Genomic DNA, 18,896 nt, shown 5'->3' with positions numbered 1-18,896 from the left:
CCAAAACTGGTCCACACACTGAAAACGGACACAAGCAGTTTCCTCAGGCCCAGATCACTGTAAGACAGATCCGGCTGTGAGTTGCAGCGGAGTTGACGGTGTTTGCAGCGGAGATCGTCCTAAGAGAGAGAACTTCCTGCCTCAGCTGTCTGCAGTCATCCCTGTGCTCTTCAGCACATCTGAAAGAGCTTTTTATCTCTAAAAAAACACTACGTCTTTTTAAAGATGTCATTCTGCCTGTGTGTTTCTGGGTGTGGTCGTTTTCTACATTGCCTCTGTCATGGAAATTCCCAATACTAATCTGACTTCACCACTGACAATTCGAACAACCTCCAGTTGTCAATATAATAAATACAATACTACAGTACCAATACAATACTACAGTACCTTTGGGGTAATTCCCATCCCGAATATAATACAATACAATACTACAATACCAATACAGTACTACAGTACCTTCAGGGTAATTCCCATCCTGAATATAATACAATATAATATTACAGTATCTCAAGGTAATTCCCTTCTCGAATACTTCTAATATATTTCCAATACTTCGAGGTAATTCCCTTCCCGAAGTAAGGTGACGCTGTCCCGTCAAGAAGCTACTATCACTACCTCAATCACACATAAGCACACAGGTCTGTAGCATCTGTACACTCACACCGTCCTTCTCAGGTGTATGCTGGTCCGACACAGAGCCTCACCCCGAGGGTGACTCTATAGTCTTCCAACACTATCACTGTCTCTGCTGTGGTCTTTTGAGTGTAGAATCTTTAGTACTTCTATTCCTCAGCTGCGCAGCATATACCTGACACAACTTCCAAGTTGCACTTTGCAGTCATTGCTATAGACAGTATGTGTATAAATACATAAAATCAAAATTAATGTTATTTATGCTTGCATGGAGGTTAGTTATTAAATACGCCTCACCACTAGGGGTGCTACGACTTATGTGTGTGGCTGTGTTGATGACATGGTTTATGGTTGGTAAGAAGATGAAAGTGTTATTCAAATAAGTCATAGCTATTGGCGCAGTATAGTTTGAAGTTGGGTAACGTTAAATTGAGAAACAAGTAAGTAGTTTTGGGTGGGGGATCTGTAATGGTGGGTTTTTTAATGAAGGGATAGTTCACTTGCATGGAAAGGGCGAGGTTTATGACCTGTACTGCATCCAGCCAACAGGGGGCGATCAAAGAGCCCGTAGCTTCACTTTTCAGGACATATGAGGCACACCCGGGTAAAACACGCTGTAGAAGCCATAGAGTTACTAATGTTGTTCCTCTATGGCTGCGTTCGAAACCGCATACTCACTGAGTAGGTTTTTAATTTCAGTAAGTACTTACTTAACGAGCGCTAAAAGAGTAGGTACTATATAGCCAAATCTCGTTGAGTATGAATGCGATCCGGACATCATTTGCCATGTTGGCATTATCACAAGTGCAACAACTTAAAAGATATGAGTGACAGGTTTAATTCATCTATCTGTAAATATCTTGATATTGATTAAACTTGCTTATTTTGTGGTCTTGTTGAAGAAACAGCTGCCCATGTATTTTGTGATTGTAGTATAACCAATACTTTACAAAGCTCAATTTGCCGGCTTTAGCTAGCTTGTAGTCTCAATATGTATATACATATACATATATATAGCTCAAATTGAGTAAAGAGCGTTTTTTACAACTTACCAGATTGTCCGACCCCCTCACTCACTTTCTTCCAAGCAAGATCCTTTTTATTCCTGTTTCTATAAAAGTATGAAGATGTATCATACAGCGACGATGATTTTGACCTCCATTGTTGTTTCGGATTTCTGCCTCCTCTCGCTACGTCGTAATCACGTCACTACTAGAGCAAGCTCCTGATTGGTTAACGCGGCGCGAATTTTCGCCAAAGTTCAGATTTTTCAACTCGCACGATTCGCATCACGTGTTACGCACGTCAAACGCCCGAAACGCTCTATTCGCGTCTTTGCATTGACTTAACATATAAATCACTTGCGCTTAAAGCTGCGTTCACACCGAACGCAAATCAGGCGTCAGATGCATCTAGTTGGACGCTTGAACATTTTGAGTTTACTCGCTTCATTCGCGCGTGAAATTTACTTCACAACAGACGCAAATTTGCGTCATGAGAGGGGATCTCCCGCTCCTTTATGTGTCCCAGACTCTTCCACTTCTTTCTGCACACTTCTTCTGAATAAACAACTCGTCAGCGGGAAAATAGTAAATTACAGCGAATAAGATCAATTTGCCAGCTTTAGCTAGCTTGTAGGCTCAATATGTATATATATAGCTCAAATTGAGTAAAGACCGTTTTTTATAACTTACCAGATTGTCTGACCCCCTCACTCACTTTCTTTCAAGCAAGATCCTATTTTTTTCCTGTTTCTATAAAAGTATGAAGATGTACAGCGACGATGATTTTGTCCTCCAATGTTGCTTCGGATTTCTGCCTCAGCTCGCTACGTCACGTCACTACTAGAGCAAGCTCCTGATTGGTTAACGCGGCGCGAATTTTCGCCAAAGTTCAGATTTTTCAACTCGGGCGTCTAGGGCGTCAGACGCGTGAACGCTCAATTCGTGCGTCAACGGCCGATTCGCACCGCAGGACGTCTAGACGCGCGTTTACATTGACTTAACATGTAAATCAGACGCCCCAGACGCATTCGGTGTGAACGCAGCATAACGCTTCATTCGCGTCTGGTGTGAATGCTTTTTGCTTTTTTTCTGTGTATATAATACCCATGATATTTATGTTTTTTTAATCATTATTATTGTTCATCGATAAAGATACAATCATGGTACATACCCTGATCATGTTCCGCGATTAATCAAAAAAAAGATACGAGTGACAGGTGTACTAACACCTCATAGCATCAGTAACTCCACAACCTTTCCTAGTGCGGTTTTCCTCAGCGTCGGGCAGAAGACTGTTGATTTTATACTCTAAATATTTAAGTATAAACTACTTAAAAATTAAGATTACCCCAGAATGAATTGCATTGCTAGCCCACCCCAACACTTACACACAATAATAATGATAAATGCTGACCAATACTTAATTATATTACTTTTTTTTTACTGAAAATTATTTGTTTTAGTAAAACAAGCAACTGTAATGTTTTGTCATATGACATAGCTATGCATGAATACACACTAGACAAATACAGCTGATGTGAATACATCTAAATTTACAGTCAAGCAATGAATTAATGCATGAATTAATAGAATAATTATATTTTATTTACTGGCAACAATAAGAAATGTGAATAAATAAGTAAAAGAATGAATAAAAGTAACCATCACAATAAATAAATACATATACAACTCAACAACACATGAAACAAAGCTTTATTTAAACTTATTGTTCTAACAATCACCTATTTACAGTCCTGCTGCCATCTCAACACAGCTGTGCCAATTCTGCAGCTTTATTTTGATGAAGCAGCTGACCACCGTGAACACCTTCACCTGTCTTTGCCATCATGTCCCTCACTGCTGCTCTTCTCAATGTTGACATTGTTGATCCAGAGGATGAGGAAGATGATGATGATGGACCCCTGAACCAAGAGTGGAATAAGATGTGCGGGACAATCTGGCTGCTGCTGTGTCTGTTGCAAACATTTGTGTGCTCTCCATCAGCATGACTACCTGTAAAACATTTAAACAGATTTAAACGTTTTGAAATTCATGTCAGCATTCTGTTTCTTGCCATATTTAATTTAATATTTTTTACAATTACATCCTAATTTCTGTTGTAGCTTCATTACTTTTGTGGTGTAGTGAGCTAAACCACTGAGCTGGTCAGCAGAAGGTTGCTGGTTCGATCTCCGCAGCGTCTCCACCAGCGTGTCCTTGATCAAGACACTTTACTCCAGGTTATTCCAGCGGGATCATCCCTGTAATAAGAGCACTGTAAGTCACTTTGGATAAAAACATCTGCCAAATGTACAAATGTAAATGTGATTTTTGTAAATCCTTTTTTGGGCACAAACGCTAATTAAAGCTGCTTATTTCTTAAAGTTTACTTTTTCAAAGTACTACTATAATATAAATGCATACATACATTTCATACAATTTCTATTTGGGGGCATAAAGGGTTAGTTCACCCAAACATATAAATTCAGTCATTATTTACGCACCTTCACGCTGTTCAATCCCTGTGTTTGATTGTTTAACACAAAATGTGATTTTGGTCAAGTTTGTCCTGCTGGTTTCTGTTCATACAATATTAGTCAATGGAGCCTGACTTCCAGAAGATTCATGACATTATTTGATGATGCTTTTGAAGCTCCATTGAATGAACAGAAACCAGCAGAACAAACTTGACCAAAATCACATCCTCAATCTTTTGGTCTTTTTCTACATGCTCTCGCTGGCTCTGGGCTCACTGAGGATGAAGAGACCACAGCAACATCAGTCCAGATGAGGCAGTAAGGGCAGGAGGAGTGATGGAGGGTCTCATCCATGGCTCTACACCATTTCCAGGATCTGCTGTGGCTCTCAGTGCTCACACCAGTCTGAGGACATTTCACATCCTACAAAAATGCACAAACATAATACAACTGCAATCATTTTAACAGCACAAAGTCATTTGATTTCTGTATTAGAAGTAATAAAATTATCTTACTTCATATTTTTGTTTCAGGTTTTCCCTTTTTTCCCCACAAATGCCGCCATCACCGTTCCTTGCAGGTCCTGCTCCACCACAAAAGCTCTGCAGCAAATGTACAGACATCAAGAATCAGAAAAGTGATGTGCTCATCATCTGCAATACTTATCGATAATTTTCCTGTCAGATGTTAAATAAACGTTTAGTAAGCGACTTTATGATGTATATAGTTTACAATTTATGTAAATCCACTTATGTGTGCTTCCTGAAGCTCTCCTGTTAGCTGTACACAATAAAACATGTTTTTACAGTAAAATCACAACTATACTATAGCGTCTTTACACCTCCAACAGTTTACTCTACAGTAGTTCAACAAATGCGATTTTAACACAAGAAACCGTGTTTACTCACATTCACAAACACCCGCGTCACTTTTCTCCTCCGAGTTTGATTATGGGGCATCCTTTCCCGTTGCCTCCTGGGAAAGATGGGATAAAAAAGTATCTGACAACAAAGAGCTTAGAACCCAAGAGGCGACACTTTGATACTTTTTGGGTAACAGCCACTAGATGGCGCTCCGGTAGCGCGGCCGCCATTATGGGGTGAAAATACTAACTGGACCATCGTATCCTTCACATCTTACGCACCCAAAATCGGCAAATTTCACTGCCAAATCAGAAGCGCAATAGAACAGTTTTTTTAAATTAAGTCACCAGTAAATTTTATGGCACCTACAGTAAATGTTGTAATGTCTTGTTATATATATTTTATTTTACCAGTTGTGGAATCCAACCATTCATCCATCTGAGGTAACGTAGTTAGCCTACTTTACTGAGTATTTCCATTTTATGCAACACATTTATTAATAGTAAATTAATAATTAATACATTTAAGATCATCATGTTTGCAGCAAACAATATATTTCAGACCTAGTGGAGTAATAGTAATAATATCTAGGTCTGAATTGAAATAGGCTATATACACTTTTGGACACTTTTACTTCAACGGACATTAGACAACACTGCAAAATCAAGCTGTTATATTCATATATTGTCCAACATTCCCAATTTTTCTGATGCATGTCCTTAATTTAATTTCATATGTTGGTATTAATTCAGTGTTTATAAGCCTTTTAAAGAATTTCAACACAAACTGACTGGGTTTCTAGAGAGCAAAGGTTTTGTGAAAAAAAGTGGAAGACTTAAACACAAAGTGTGTAAAATAAACTGTTAAAAGGATTTGATGATCACTAGTGATTGTATGTTATTCTGTGTTGTCCTCATTCAGGTTGGATTTCAGCTTTAATGTACTTTTTTTTTTTAACAAAACAGCTAATATTGCCATAGAAACTAGTGGACTGCCGACTCGCTTTCACCCCAAAATGGCGGAAACGCAGGGCTGCTGCTGGGCGCCGGTGTTTCAATGGAACGTTCTATTGACTGTCGCTTCTTGTTAGTGTATATTCTTTGCCGACGATGAGTGGTTCATCTATGCGGAAGCAGTAGGCCATCCGGAAACTTCTCGCTTACTCTTCACTGAGGTTTCGGACATACTACTCCTTTCACATACTGTTTTCTCCTACTATGTAGTAGATAAGTAGGCACATTCGAACGCACTTTAAGTAGACGCACATCCGAATCTCGCGAGAATTAGATCATCACCCAGGTAATTCGCCTGCTCTTTTATGATTCGTTCGCCTAACTGCTTTTTGCCTACTATATAGTAGGGAAGTATGCGGTTCCGAACGCAGCCGATGTCTTTACTATATTTCTGTACTTCCATTTTAAAGGGAATAAATTGCACCAATTTTGGGATTTTTCTGTAGGCAGCCATTTTAAACAGGAAGTGATGTGGTAATGGTAGTGGCAAGGGAGATATTTTTTGATCTGCACTACACTATACTGCTTACTTTGCAATCACAGTTTTTAAGTTTTCACTTTTTTGCTACAATAAATTTCAAATCTTGCTCAAACAGGCTGTATGGAAGTGGCTTTAGATCAAAGGAAGCCATTACACACGCCCTCCTCATTAGCATACAGAGACATAAATACATATATACATAAATAAATGTGGAAAAAATACAATTACGTAACAAATATTAAAAAAAAGGTGCTCTACCAATAAAAGAGGAGGTTTCTTTTGAGCTGAACAAAGGTGCAACACTCACTCTTACAGAGCTCAAACTTTATTAATTAAAAGACATGACGTTTCAGCCTTCATCAGATAACAAGAGTAACAATCTCACACTGCGGCTCCACTAACTGAGAGATCGTTTCCTAATAGGATTATGGGAGAAAGAGGCGAGGAAAAAGTTCAATGAATCAAACTAAAGAAAACAAACTCAATGGAACAAGCTTTAAATCAGTTTTCAGGTTACATATACATACACAGACTTAAAAACAAAACAAAAACAAATACAAATACAAGCTTCACATTAGTATTCATATATATATATATATATATATATATATATATATATATATATATATATATATATATATAAAAATTGTTTTCAATAAAATAAACTATAATCAATTTCCTGATTCAAACCTTTGGGAAACAATGCATTCAAAGTAAAAATCTAAAAAGTTTGAATAATACATAAGGAATTGCCGCTTTTCTTATATTGAAAAATATGTGATAATATATTTACTAATATATCATAATGTATGTAATTTTATATTCAGTAATATACTTCATAATATATAGATTTATATGTGATCAGATATGGTACTGCATGCATAATATATTGCAGATATATTTACTCATGCAGTATAAACACATATATGGTAAAACATTTCTTATATTTTATAATTATTTACATTTTAAATGTTTAATATTTTCAAGTTAGTTAACAAAAGCACACCTGCACGTACTAAAGTTTCTATCAAACAGACTGTCACTGTGCTATAACATGCACAGCCATTGCTTTTTAAGTAAAGTTATTATAGTCTTAATGGTGTTCAGCCAATCATCAGCCTAACCACAGGCTCTACTCTTCAACACAATGATAACCCCAATAACTCACACATACCAGAAAACCTTTTAAATTCCAAAATAATACAACTTTAAACACTAACAGATATATCAATATTGAGCAAAACACATGAAATAGCACTTAATTTTAACATTTACTCTCCTTTAACAGTCAGAAGCAAAGCATGCTGGGAACTAGAAGTCTGTTGTAACCGCTGATTGTAACTCATTCTGTGAATGTGTGTATATATGTGTACAATACATTCACATTTATATGGGAACATGTATGTGCAATATTTGTACACAATAAAGGATAAAACTTTATGAATGTAACGCTATTTTTGTCTTCATTTATAATACATGGTCAATGCCTATTGCAGTATGTTGAAAAATATAAGCACTAGTTTCCCATATATGGAAATGTATTATGTAATATATCGCATTACATTTTGCAGTATATTCCCATATATTTTTGTTCCATAAGGGTAGAGCCTCTTTACAGTCTATTCTGATTCATCAACACAGTTTCACTGATGATCCATAATAAACACTAAACCCAGGATAGAGCGGTTGAGTGAATGTGGTCTGGACTGTGTGGATGAGGCTCATTGTGTCTCCAGAGACGCTGTAGAAGGACAGAGTTCCTGCACTGTGATCCACATACACTCCTATTCTACTGCTGATGGGCTTTACTGGGAGAACAGTCTGTATGTTATTGTGTCTGAATGAGTAACTGGAGGGAGTGCAGATCAAACTCCAGGACTGATCATTAGATCCAAACCAACACTCATTACCCCCTCCCTTCCTGCTGATGCTCTTATATGACACTGATATAAACACACCAAACACATCACCACTCCACTCAATCTCCCAGTAACAGCGTCCACACACACTCTCTCTACACAACACCTGCCACACATCATCAAATCTGTCTGGATGATCAGGATACGGCTGGACTGTGTTAGTGTAAGTAATCACTCTGTCCCCCTCAGACAGACGGAGGTGTTTATTCACTGTGTTCAGATCCAGATTGAGCTGATGGGAATCTGATGGAGATAAAACACATCACAATCAGGAATTATGAATCTGTCTGATATCCTGTACAAATCATCATTATCATTATCCAACATTTTCTAAATGCCTTCCCTGAATATTAATGTTGGTTATTATTGTGTTTATTATAATTAGGCCTATTATTATATTTACTCCATTCAAATGTTTGGGGTCAATATGATTCTTTTTAAGAGAAACTGATACTTTAATTCAGTGAGGATCCTTTAAGTTGATTCAACAATGAGTGTAACTAGATAAAAAAAAGTGTGTAGACAAACTATAAGTTGGCTTGTAAGTTTGAAAAAATTTGTTTTAGTTTTGTAGTTTTAAAAGCCAGAGCATTCTGGGTGGTTGCTAGGGTGTTCCTATGCAGTTTCTAAGGTACTCTGTGCAGTTGCTGGGTGTTGCTATGTGGTTGCTAGGATATTCTGGATGGTTGCTAAGGTGTTGCTATGGTACTCGGCATAAATGCTAGGTTGTTGCTATGTGGTTGCTAGGATACTCAGAATGGTTGCTATGCGGTTTCTATGCAGTTACTAAGGTACTTGGTGTAGTTGCTGGGTGTTTCTATGCGGTTGCTAGGATATTCTTGATGGTTGCTAAGGTGGTGCTGTGTGGTTGCTAGGGTATTCTGAGTGGTTGCTAAGGTACTCGGGGTGAATGCTGGGTTATTGCTTTATGGTTGCTAGGATACTCAGAATGGTTGCTAAGGTGTCGCTATGCGGTTGCTATGCAGTTACTAAGGTACTCAGTGTAGTTGCTGGGTGTTTCTATGCGGTTGCAAGGATATTCTGGATGGTTGCTAAGGTGCTGCTGTGTGGTTGCTAGGGTACTCTGAGTGGTTGCTAAGGTACTCAGGGTGAATGCTAGGTTATTGCTATGTGGTTGCTAGGATACTCAGAATGTTGCTACGGTGTTGCTATGCGGTTGCTAGGGCATTCTGGGTGGTTGCTAGGATGTTTCTATGCGTTGCTAGGGTATTCTTGATGGTTGCTTAGGTGCTGCTATGTGGTTGCTAGGGTACTCTGAGTGGTTGCTATGGGGTTGCTAGGGCATTCTGGGTGGTTGCTTAGGTGCTGCTATGTGGTTGCTAGGGTACTCTGAGTGGTTCATATGTGGTTGCTAGGGCATTCTGGGTGGTTACTAGGGTGTTGCTCTGTGGTTGCTAAGGTTCTCAGGGCGGTTGCTAGGGTGTTGCTGGGTGTTTGCTAATACGTATCATTGCATTGCTAGCATGTTTTAAAAAGGGACATATCATGAAAATCAGACTTTTTCCGTGTTTAAGTGCTATAATCGGGTCTCTGGTGCCAAACCAGAAAACGTGAAAAAGATCAACCCAGTATCTTTGTTTTGGTAAGCCTTTCTCTGCAAGCATGTGAAAAATCGAGCCGTTCAAGTTTCACTTCTCTTGTGACGTAGGAAGGGGATCTTATTATAATATTACCGCCCTTTAATCTGTATGTTTCCACCCACAGCGCCACCATTTTGTTTTCGCAAGTGACAACGGTGTGCCAGTATCACTGGTCCTGGAGTGTTTCTTACTGCATTCACAGAGACCAGAGCCATGTCGTTATTTTCATTTTTAACCCAAAAACACTTGCAGTCTGTATGATTCATAAACGCATCTTCATTCTTATCGAGTCTCTCCAACAGTGTGTAGCTTTAGCCACGTTAGCTGTGCAGCACGCTATCAAACTCATTCAGAATCAAATGTTAGCAAACATCCTGTTTTGTATTTTGATGTTGATATCGCTATTTACCTGTTTCAATGTAGTTATTTGCTTGCTTTTAATTTAAGGCCATATATGCTTGAATGCTTGAACGACTATGTAATAGTGTTTGTGCACCTTATCGCGTTGTGTTGTGTAGTATGAGCACTGTTAAGACAAGAAGATGACAGACGACAAGGAAACTTGTTGTATAGTGTAAACACCATGGCGATTCATGTAGTCTCATAGTCCTGTAGTGTGAGCTTGCCTTTACCAGATATCCTGTGCAAATCATCATTTACATGATCAACTCTAAAACTCTTCTGTCATGTTTTCTTTCTCCTTCTACAGGAAGAATATGAACACACTCACTGAGTTTTTCTGCTTGTTTTCTTAGTGACTTACATTGTAGGAAGTCGTTCCTGGTCCTGGGAACAAAGTTGGTGAAAGTGACTGTGAAAATCAACAGACATGAAGAGTGTGATTATCATGTCAAGAGAAAATGATCCCTGCATCCGTTCCTAAGACATTTCTAATATGATCTTCTACATGATATGAGATGATGGAGGATCATTTCTGAGAGCAGATGAATCTCCAGGACTTTACCTCTGTCAGAGATCTTCTTCAGCTCCTCTTTGCAGAAATCCTCCAGTTTGTCTTTCAGCTGACGGACAGATTCTCTCACAACATCAAAAGAGGAGAGAGAACTGAAGAGATCGTCATTTACATCTGTAGATTCAGGAGGAGCTGAGAGAGACTGGAAACTCTACAGAAAACAGAAATCAAAGCTCATCACCTCCACACTTCAGCCAATAACCTGCACTACTGTCAGATTTGAGCAGCTCTTGTTGATCTTTAGTAACTCCTCAATCCAGCACTTTCACAGCATCAGCTTCATTCTTCTCATATTCATTATATCATGTTAGAGCTATAAGTTCTAGCATTTGACACTTACACTATATGTGAACTTTCTAGTAAAACACTTAATTATCAAACATCTGTAATAACATGAATGTAACAGATCAAGAGCATCAATGGAGTCACATGGCAGGACTGAGTAGATTTGATCAGGAAAAGCAGTTCAAAGGCAACAAGTAGACTGACCATTATTTATAACTTTTGAACAGTTAGTGGCTCTGAAATTCACAAGGACTCTTAGGACACGATCACAAGGTCAGGTTTTGTGGTTTAAATACACTGAAGCGATGCTAATATACAGCCTCACTTCCTGTTTGAGGACTTCACTGTCAAATTCATTAATGTGTTACTGAAAATTATTATAAAAGATTTTATTAGGTTTGAAGATTATCTGATTTTTGTAAACATTACTCAAAATTTGTAGTCAAAGATTGAGATGATGGGAAATCTATTTGGGTGAAACTGGAACCATCAAGTTCATTGATTTCACATTGTTATAAAAAAAAAAAGTTTAAATATTAGTGAAGTTTTGAGCTGTTTGTCTGGAAGCTCAATATATCTTTCAGAAAAATGTTTCCTAAGAGATTTCCAGAGCTGAACTGCATTTGTAAGTGCGTCTCTCTCAAAAGAAGAAGATCAGATGAGAGTCTGACTGATGATTATATAATAACCGAACACACAGATCAACACTTCAGTCAACGGCTCATTCTGCTCTCATGAAATGTTTCTCTGTGAGTCTCTTGCTCAAGTCCACTATGATCCTGTTCTTCTAGATCTCTGTTACCTGCAGGAAATGGATGTGATCCTGTGTGTGTGAAAGCTGCTCCAGCTCAGCATCTCTCCTCCTCAGATCATTGATCTCCTGCTCCAGTCGCTCCAGTCGTCCTTCAGCTCGACTCACTGCAGTCTTTTCCTGATCTCTGATCCGCTGTGTGGCCTCAGAGCGGCTTCTCTCAATGGAGCGGATGATCTCAGTGAAGATCCTCTCACTGTCCTCCACTGCTGTCTGTGCAGAGCGCTGTTAGGACACACATCACAATCACACAGTGGCTTCAGTGAGTCCTGACTGAGACTTCTCAAACTTCTCTTCTTCTCCAGACTCACCTTATGAGACTCCACAGCCTCTCTCAGCTGCTGAAGATCTTTCTCTCTCTGCTGGATCCTCTGCTGGAACGACCTCTGCGTCTCCTTCAGCTGGTGCTAAAGGACAAACCAATGACAGGAGAAACATCACATAAATCATCAGGTAAACAGATATGAATCCAGTATCAGTGAAGTGCTGAGACTGAGGGATTAAAGAGCAACAATGCCTAGTTTATTTATTGATAGTTCACTAAACATGCCACCATATTATTTATGGGTGTTTCTCAAACTTAAGGCTGCATCCTGTGAAGCCTGCATATCTCGGCTGCCACATCATCAGACATTGCTGAAGGCCTTCTCAATTTGAAGTATCCTTGGAAGGCAGCCTTCGTTTCGAGTCCTTCATTCAGCATTTTTAGAAGGATGCATCGGATGTATCCTTCGCAGCCTTAAATCACCTACAATCCTTTGCACACATTCCAATTCATGAAAAGAAACGGACAGAAAACGAGTCGGTACTGAGCTTGTTGGAGTTTATTATGAAATGTAAGACAAAAATAAAGTTTTCAGAGATGAAAGCATAGATGTTATCTTTTGTTTTTCTGTAAATTACTCACTTAACACTAAACTTCCAATAATGTGAGCCACTGGGAGACCGAAGACAGCCGTCATTCACTGTGTTGCGTTAATAAAAACCCAGTTATTATAAAGAATTGTAATAAAGTATTTTTCCAAAATTAAGTTTTAATAATATTTTTGTGACGTGACTGTGGGGGCAGAAACATTTATGACGCAGCCATGCACACTTACTAGACCGTCTCATTCTAGCGTTTAATTGCTGAGGAGGACACTAGTCTACAAGCCTCAGTAGACTAGTGTCTAGGAAGGATGCAGCCTCAGTAGGATGCAGCCTTCCGTTTGAGAAACACCCTTAGACTACCCCCTTGGAGTTGCAGGGGTTTCTTTCATGCTACCTTATGACCTTTTTGTGGATTGAAACTTTAGGATCCTATTCCTTAAAATACCTAATTTAGTGTTCCTCAAAAAAAAGAAAAGGAAAAAAAAAGTCATACCAGTTTGAAATAACATGACTTAATGATGAATGTTCATTTTTTTTGGGTCAGCTCCTGGTTTAAAGGGGTCTTGTTATGCTTGTAATTGAGCATAATGGGATGTTTTTAAGTTCATACCTGTTTCTCTGTCCTCTGTGCTGCAGCTGATACAGTGTCGTGGTTTTTATGTTCATCCATACACATCACACATATACACTTCTGGTCAGTGCAGCAGAAAACCTCAAGGATCTTGTCGTGTTTCGGGCAGATCATCTCCTGCAGTCGTCCAGTGGCATCAGTCAGATTGTGTCTCTTTCCTTTAAACAAACTCTCATGTTGTTCAAGGTGATTCTGACAGTAAGAGTTCAGACACACCAGACAGGACTTGACGGCTTTGTGTTTTCTTCCAGTACAGACGTCACACTGCACATCTCCAGCTCCAGCGTAACAGTCAGCAGGAAGTTTAGTCTTCCCCAGTTTCTCCACCACTTCAGCCAGAATGGTGTTTTTAGATAAAGCAGGTCTTGGACTGAAGGTCTGTCTGCACTGAGGACAGCTGTAGACTCTCTCCTGATCCTCCTGATCCCAGCAGCCTGTAATACAGCTCTTACAGTAACTGTGTCCACAGGGAATGGCCACTGGATCCTTCAGGAGATCCAGACACACTGGACACAGGAACTCATCCAGAGAAATTCTGGCTTCTGCCATTTTACAGCATGAATACAGAGACACAAACACACAACAGCTCAACTGCACTTCAGTTTCACTTTCCCTGAACTCATGTGATTTCTGTTTCCTGGTTCTGTGTTTGAGTGACGTGTAGAAAACAGGTTTCTCTGCAAGTCTAAAGGTCACAGAAAATAAAACATCCACTAGATGTCAGCCTCAAACAGACACTCAAAGAATATATGTAATAGAGAAGCAGACGACACAGTTAAAAACCACAGTAATACTGCATCCTAATTACTGCACTGATACTGCAGGACTGAAAACTGTGTCCAGAATTACAGTTCCTTCATTCCCCATGAAAGTTTTAATTTTGTCAAATCAAGTCAAGTCACCTTTTTTTATATAGCACTTTTTAATTTACCTATATTTTTAATAACAGGAAAATTATGCAACAAGGTTCATTTCAGCTGTACAGAAGCTCTAGAAGAAAATAATCACTATCCAGCTTTAGTAAGTTCAGTGTTGATTCATTTCCATTGTAAAAAGCATTATTCATTTACGTTATTTATCTATACTGGAAACAAGACAAAAAATACTAAGTAAGAAAATTTTTTTTTTTTTTTTTTTTTTGCAGTGTGAATGTACACAGATTTGCGAGCTGCTTGACTAAAGCAGAAAAAGTATATCTAGTGACAGTCCCAGATCACATTCAGCATATATAGTGTTAACGTGAAGATTTTCCATGTGTTTAAAAAACTAAAAGGGTTAATTCTGCTCTAATCATCGTAGCAGCCGCCATTTTGTGCTTCGACAGAGAGGACTAAAGTGTTTCTCTAAAATTATTTCTTGTATTCAAAGACTCAGGAGAGTCATAAAATGCATCAAAGTATTTTCATGTGGTTCTACGCTGAAAAGGGAGAGATCCACTTATTAAAGGAGAGAGAGAATACAAGCCTTAGTGCATCGGATGCGCAACTATAATTCATCGGCCATTTTCTGGTGTGTGATACATTACTTATTTCAGCGTTGGACTGTTTTCCTGTTCCTATCAAGGACCAAAGCTTCATGTAATCACTTCTCTGTGTGAGCAACAGAGTGGAGTAACAAGTCAGTAACCATTTTGACTGTGTACTATAAAACGTTTCCGGTTAAGTCTGTAACCATAGTTCCTTGAGAACGGAATGAGACGCTGCGTCAATGACGCTTTGGGAACGCCTCTGCATGAATACGTCTGAAGCACGTGTGTCAACTAGTCCAATGGCGAGACGGAATGTCACGGCTGGGTGAGCGTCTCTTTTTTCACAAAAGAGCGTCTAGTTCCCTTCTCAGGGAACTATGGTTACAGACGTAACCCGAGACGTTTCCTTTCGAGGGAACTTGCGCTGCATCAATGGCGCTTTGGGAACGATAATGTCCAAACGCCATGCTTACAAATGCCTGTTCGTGTGAATACTGTGAGCACAACTAGGACATGAGCACCTGTGAACCTGGGGCAGCACCCAGGTCCAGGTTGTAGAACCTTACGAATGTGAGCGTAAAGAACCAGCCCACCACATCACAAACATCTTGAAGGGAGACACCTGAAATAAGGCATTGGAGGCCGCCATACTCCTAGTCGAATGAGCTCTGACAGCCAAAGGCAACGGCTGACCAGAAACCTCATAAATGAGATGAATAGCCTCAACTATCCATCTGCTGACTGTTTGTTTGGACGCAGGGAACCCCTTTTCAGGTGATCAAAAAGTAGACAAATAGCAGATCGGTTTTCCTCCATTTTGAAGTCAACTCAGAACCTGATCGGGAGCCAATGCAAGGATTCAAATTGCAGCTTGTCGAGTGTGGATTTAGAAACTCCGGCTAAAAGGGCATTACAATAGTCTATTCGAGAGACGACGCAGGAATTTATCAGTTTTTCTGCTACAGGAAAATTTAACATAGGACGCAATCCTGATCTTGAAATTACAATATTTCTGAGATGGAAAAAACAACAATACTCTGAACAAAAGAATCAAATGAAAGATTAGCATGATAAATAACTCCAAGGTTCCTTGCTTTACACTAAGTTGTGAGTCCTGCATTTATGGAAGTAGATTAAAAAGTTAAAAAAAAAAAATGTAAAAAGTATACATAAGATTTATAATATAATAAATAATTTAATAAAATGTAGCTAATTGAAGTAGAACAAAATGGTGGGTTTTTTGATGAAAAAATAGTTAGGTCAAGCAACATTTTGTATTTTCACATCTATTATTTAGCAGAGAATATGTGTGTATTGTGCATTTCGAAGGTATTTGTCCTCACAAAATGTTTATCATTTGCATGTGGAGTCATTGGCTTGCGGGAGCCATTGTAGGCCTATGGCGTCAAGAGCACAAAAGTGTCCTCTTAAAATGTCGAATATTTGAAGGTTACGGGGTAAAAAAAGAAATGGTTCGTATACACAGGCGATTATGTGTTACGATTGGCCTCATTTAAACAGGGATATGTACCCAGAGAGCATAACGTTCTGATGACGTCGCCAGGTAGTTGTTGTTTGGTCAGTGCATGTTCTTTTATGGAAACACTGTGACGCCGTCTAGGTGAAGTTACATTATTGCACTGTAATGTGGCTACAGGAATATGGAAATCATGAAGTTAAGTCGGTCTAATGAATGTGTTCCGGTACAGGTACATTTTCCCAACGTGTTGCAAGATAGTTTCCCAACTGAGATTGCAAAGGAAAAAAATGAGGGTTTTGTAGCTTAGTCCACAAGGTGGCGGTAATGCATAATGTGTGTTTGTTTCCCCAGGTTTGTGTTAATAGCCTTGTCAGAGGTCAGGTGGACCAAGGTTAATTAGTGTTCGAAAGAAAGGTAAGGATTTGTGAAGTTGGAAAGTGTTTATAGCAAAAGGGTATAATATGTTGCCAGTGGTTTAGATGTAACCACAATTAGATGTAGCTAAAAGCGAAATAGTAATGGTTGCAAGAGTTACTTTAAGACAGTTTGTTATGTTGCAATGATCATGAAAATTGATGAACACTGTATTGCAAATAACACTAAATCATCTAAATATATACTACAGTGTGGTAGCATATTTAGTTGTTTGTTTTTCCCCAGAAATGACCTGTTGTAGTTATGGTGACAATGCAGCAAAGATCTAAATTAAAGGTGGAAGTATACCTTCATTAAGTGTCCAAAGTAATGGAGGGAGGAAATCAACACAAATATTTCACAGCGATGTTACAGGAGGCAGAGAGAAATAGTCGTGTGGTGGTATTTGATGTACAGCGTCATCACAAGTTTGAAAGTGCACAGAAAGACAGGTAGTTGTAAAAAGTGTGATAGGCAAAAGCAGAATGTTTTTTTTCCATGAGTAAGTATTAGTTGTATGTTTGTCTATGTGGGAAAATATCAATGGAATTTGTGCCTTTTAAAAAAAAGTCCCTTTTTTTAAATTAATGCTCAGTAACAAGAACATTGTCAAGGAATTGCATACAAATACATTAAAAAAACAAAAAGGTTATACAAAAAAAAAAAAAAACAATGAAAAACAAAAGATGACAAGACAAAGTGACACAAGAATGCATACATTATCACTATTGGTACAATAACATGCAGACATTGGTATACAGGGAAAGCTTTTAAATGCATGTATTTTCTTTAAACATTTTTTCATAATATTTTATAAATCTTAGGGATTTTTTATTTATATAACGAAGAGATTTGAGAAGTGATATTAATTCAGTTTTGAAATGGGGATAGGGTGGAATATTATTTGCAAACTTTTGTTCATGAATAAAGAATTTGCCATATAAAATAAAGAAATTAACAATGTACTCAAGGAGTCTATTTTTGTCATCAATATAATAAAAAATAATGTCTGTTAGACTGAAAGAATGAGTAACATTGGCAGAATTGAATATATAGGACCAAAATTGCTTGGATACAGGGAAATCACAGAACAGATGTGCAAATGTCTCCTCTGCTAGTTTACAAAAAGCACATGAGCTGTCAATGTCCAGGGGTTGTATTCACAAAACATCTTAAGGCTAAAAGTAGCTCCTAACTTGCTGATTTAGGAGAAACTCTTAAAAATAATGGGTGTGTCAGTCCTAATATTAGGAGTCCTAAATGTTTGCTCTAAGAGTATTTCACAAAGCATTTTAGCTCTAAAACTAGCTCCTAAGTCTGTGAAATGTTATGAGTTCTCTTGACTACTCCTAAGTCACTAAGACCAAATCACAAACAGTCCTAATCCACCCAAAGACACTGTACACCATTGAGACAATAGCGATAGAGCCTTGGGTGCTGAACCTTTTCTTCATCTTGATTTATAGATTTGAATCTACGATGAGACGCCAAAAATAAATATTTAACAAATAAATAAATATTGTCTGATTACCTGTGGCAATGGTTTTCATGAGTTCACACTTACAAATGATTGAATAGAGTAAAATATATACAGCACCTAAGGCTCTATATAATAACAAAGACTATAGAATAACACAAGACGCGTCACGTGTATTATTATGAATGGGAGAAAGTGCAACGCGAAAAATGGCGATTAAGTCCCGCCTTCTAAATAAGAGCCAATCGTCGATTGGTAAAGTCATCGAGTCACTGCAGCGGCTATTAGAAGCTCCGGTTTCTATAGAAACAGTCAGACACGCGCCTCCGTAATGAGGCACAAGAGACGCGCATTTAGGTCTGCGCATGCGCATTAGCTTGATCCAGCCTGAAAAATACCGTTTTTTGTCATGATTCGAGCATTTAGAAACAATATTTGAGACAGTTGTCAGATTTCATTGGTGATTTCAAATATGAAATTTAATCCAAAGCTTGGC

General features: G+C 38.5%; 2 protein-coding genes across 10 annotated transcripts in view; one reads left to right on the top strand and one right to left on the bottom strand.

The window, feature by feature from the left end:
- The window catches only part of LOC127511094 (guanylate-binding protein 1-like), a 290,795-nt gene that overhangs the window by 15,071 nt on the left and 256,828 nt on the right, over positions 1-18,896 (top strand). The window lies entirely within an intron of this gene.
- The window catches only part of LOC127511100 (tripartite motif-containing protein 16-like), a 123,778-nt gene that overhangs the window by 28,687 nt on the left and 76,195 nt on the right, over positions 1-18,896 (bottom strand). The window contains exons 1-6 of one of the 2 annotated variants that reach the window (XM_051891617.1): positions 13,541-14,194; positions 12,372-12,467; positions 12,052-12,285; positions 10,956-11,115; positions 10,755-10,802; positions 6,781-8,633 (exon numbers count right to left, since the gene is read on the bottom strand). The exons of the other annotated variant lie outside the window; for it this stretch is intronic. Coding sequence (XP_051747577.1) covers positions 8,104-8,633; positions 10,755-10,802; positions 10,956-11,115; positions 12,052-12,285; positions 12,372-12,467; positions 13,541-14,110 — 1,638 coding nt within the window. The 5' untranslated portion in view covers positions 14,111-14,194 and the 3' untranslated portion in view covers positions 6,781-8,103. Of the gene's footprint in view, positions 1-6,780; positions 8,634-10,754; positions 10,803-10,955; positions 11,116-12,051; positions 12,286-12,371; positions 12,468-13,540; positions 14,195-18,896 lie in introns of those variants that run through there. 2 annotated transcript variants of the gene reach the window in all.

This window comes from Ctenopharyngodon idella, chromosome 4 (genome assembly GCF_019924925.1).
Source record: "Ctenopharyngodon idella isolate HZGC_01 chromosome 4, HZGC01, whole genome shotgun sequence".
NCBI lineage: Eukaryota > Metazoa > Chordata > Actinopteri > Cypriniformes > Xenocyprididae > Ctenopharyngodon > Ctenopharyngodon idella.
This window is presented reverse-complemented; position numbering and strand designations above follow the sequence as displayed.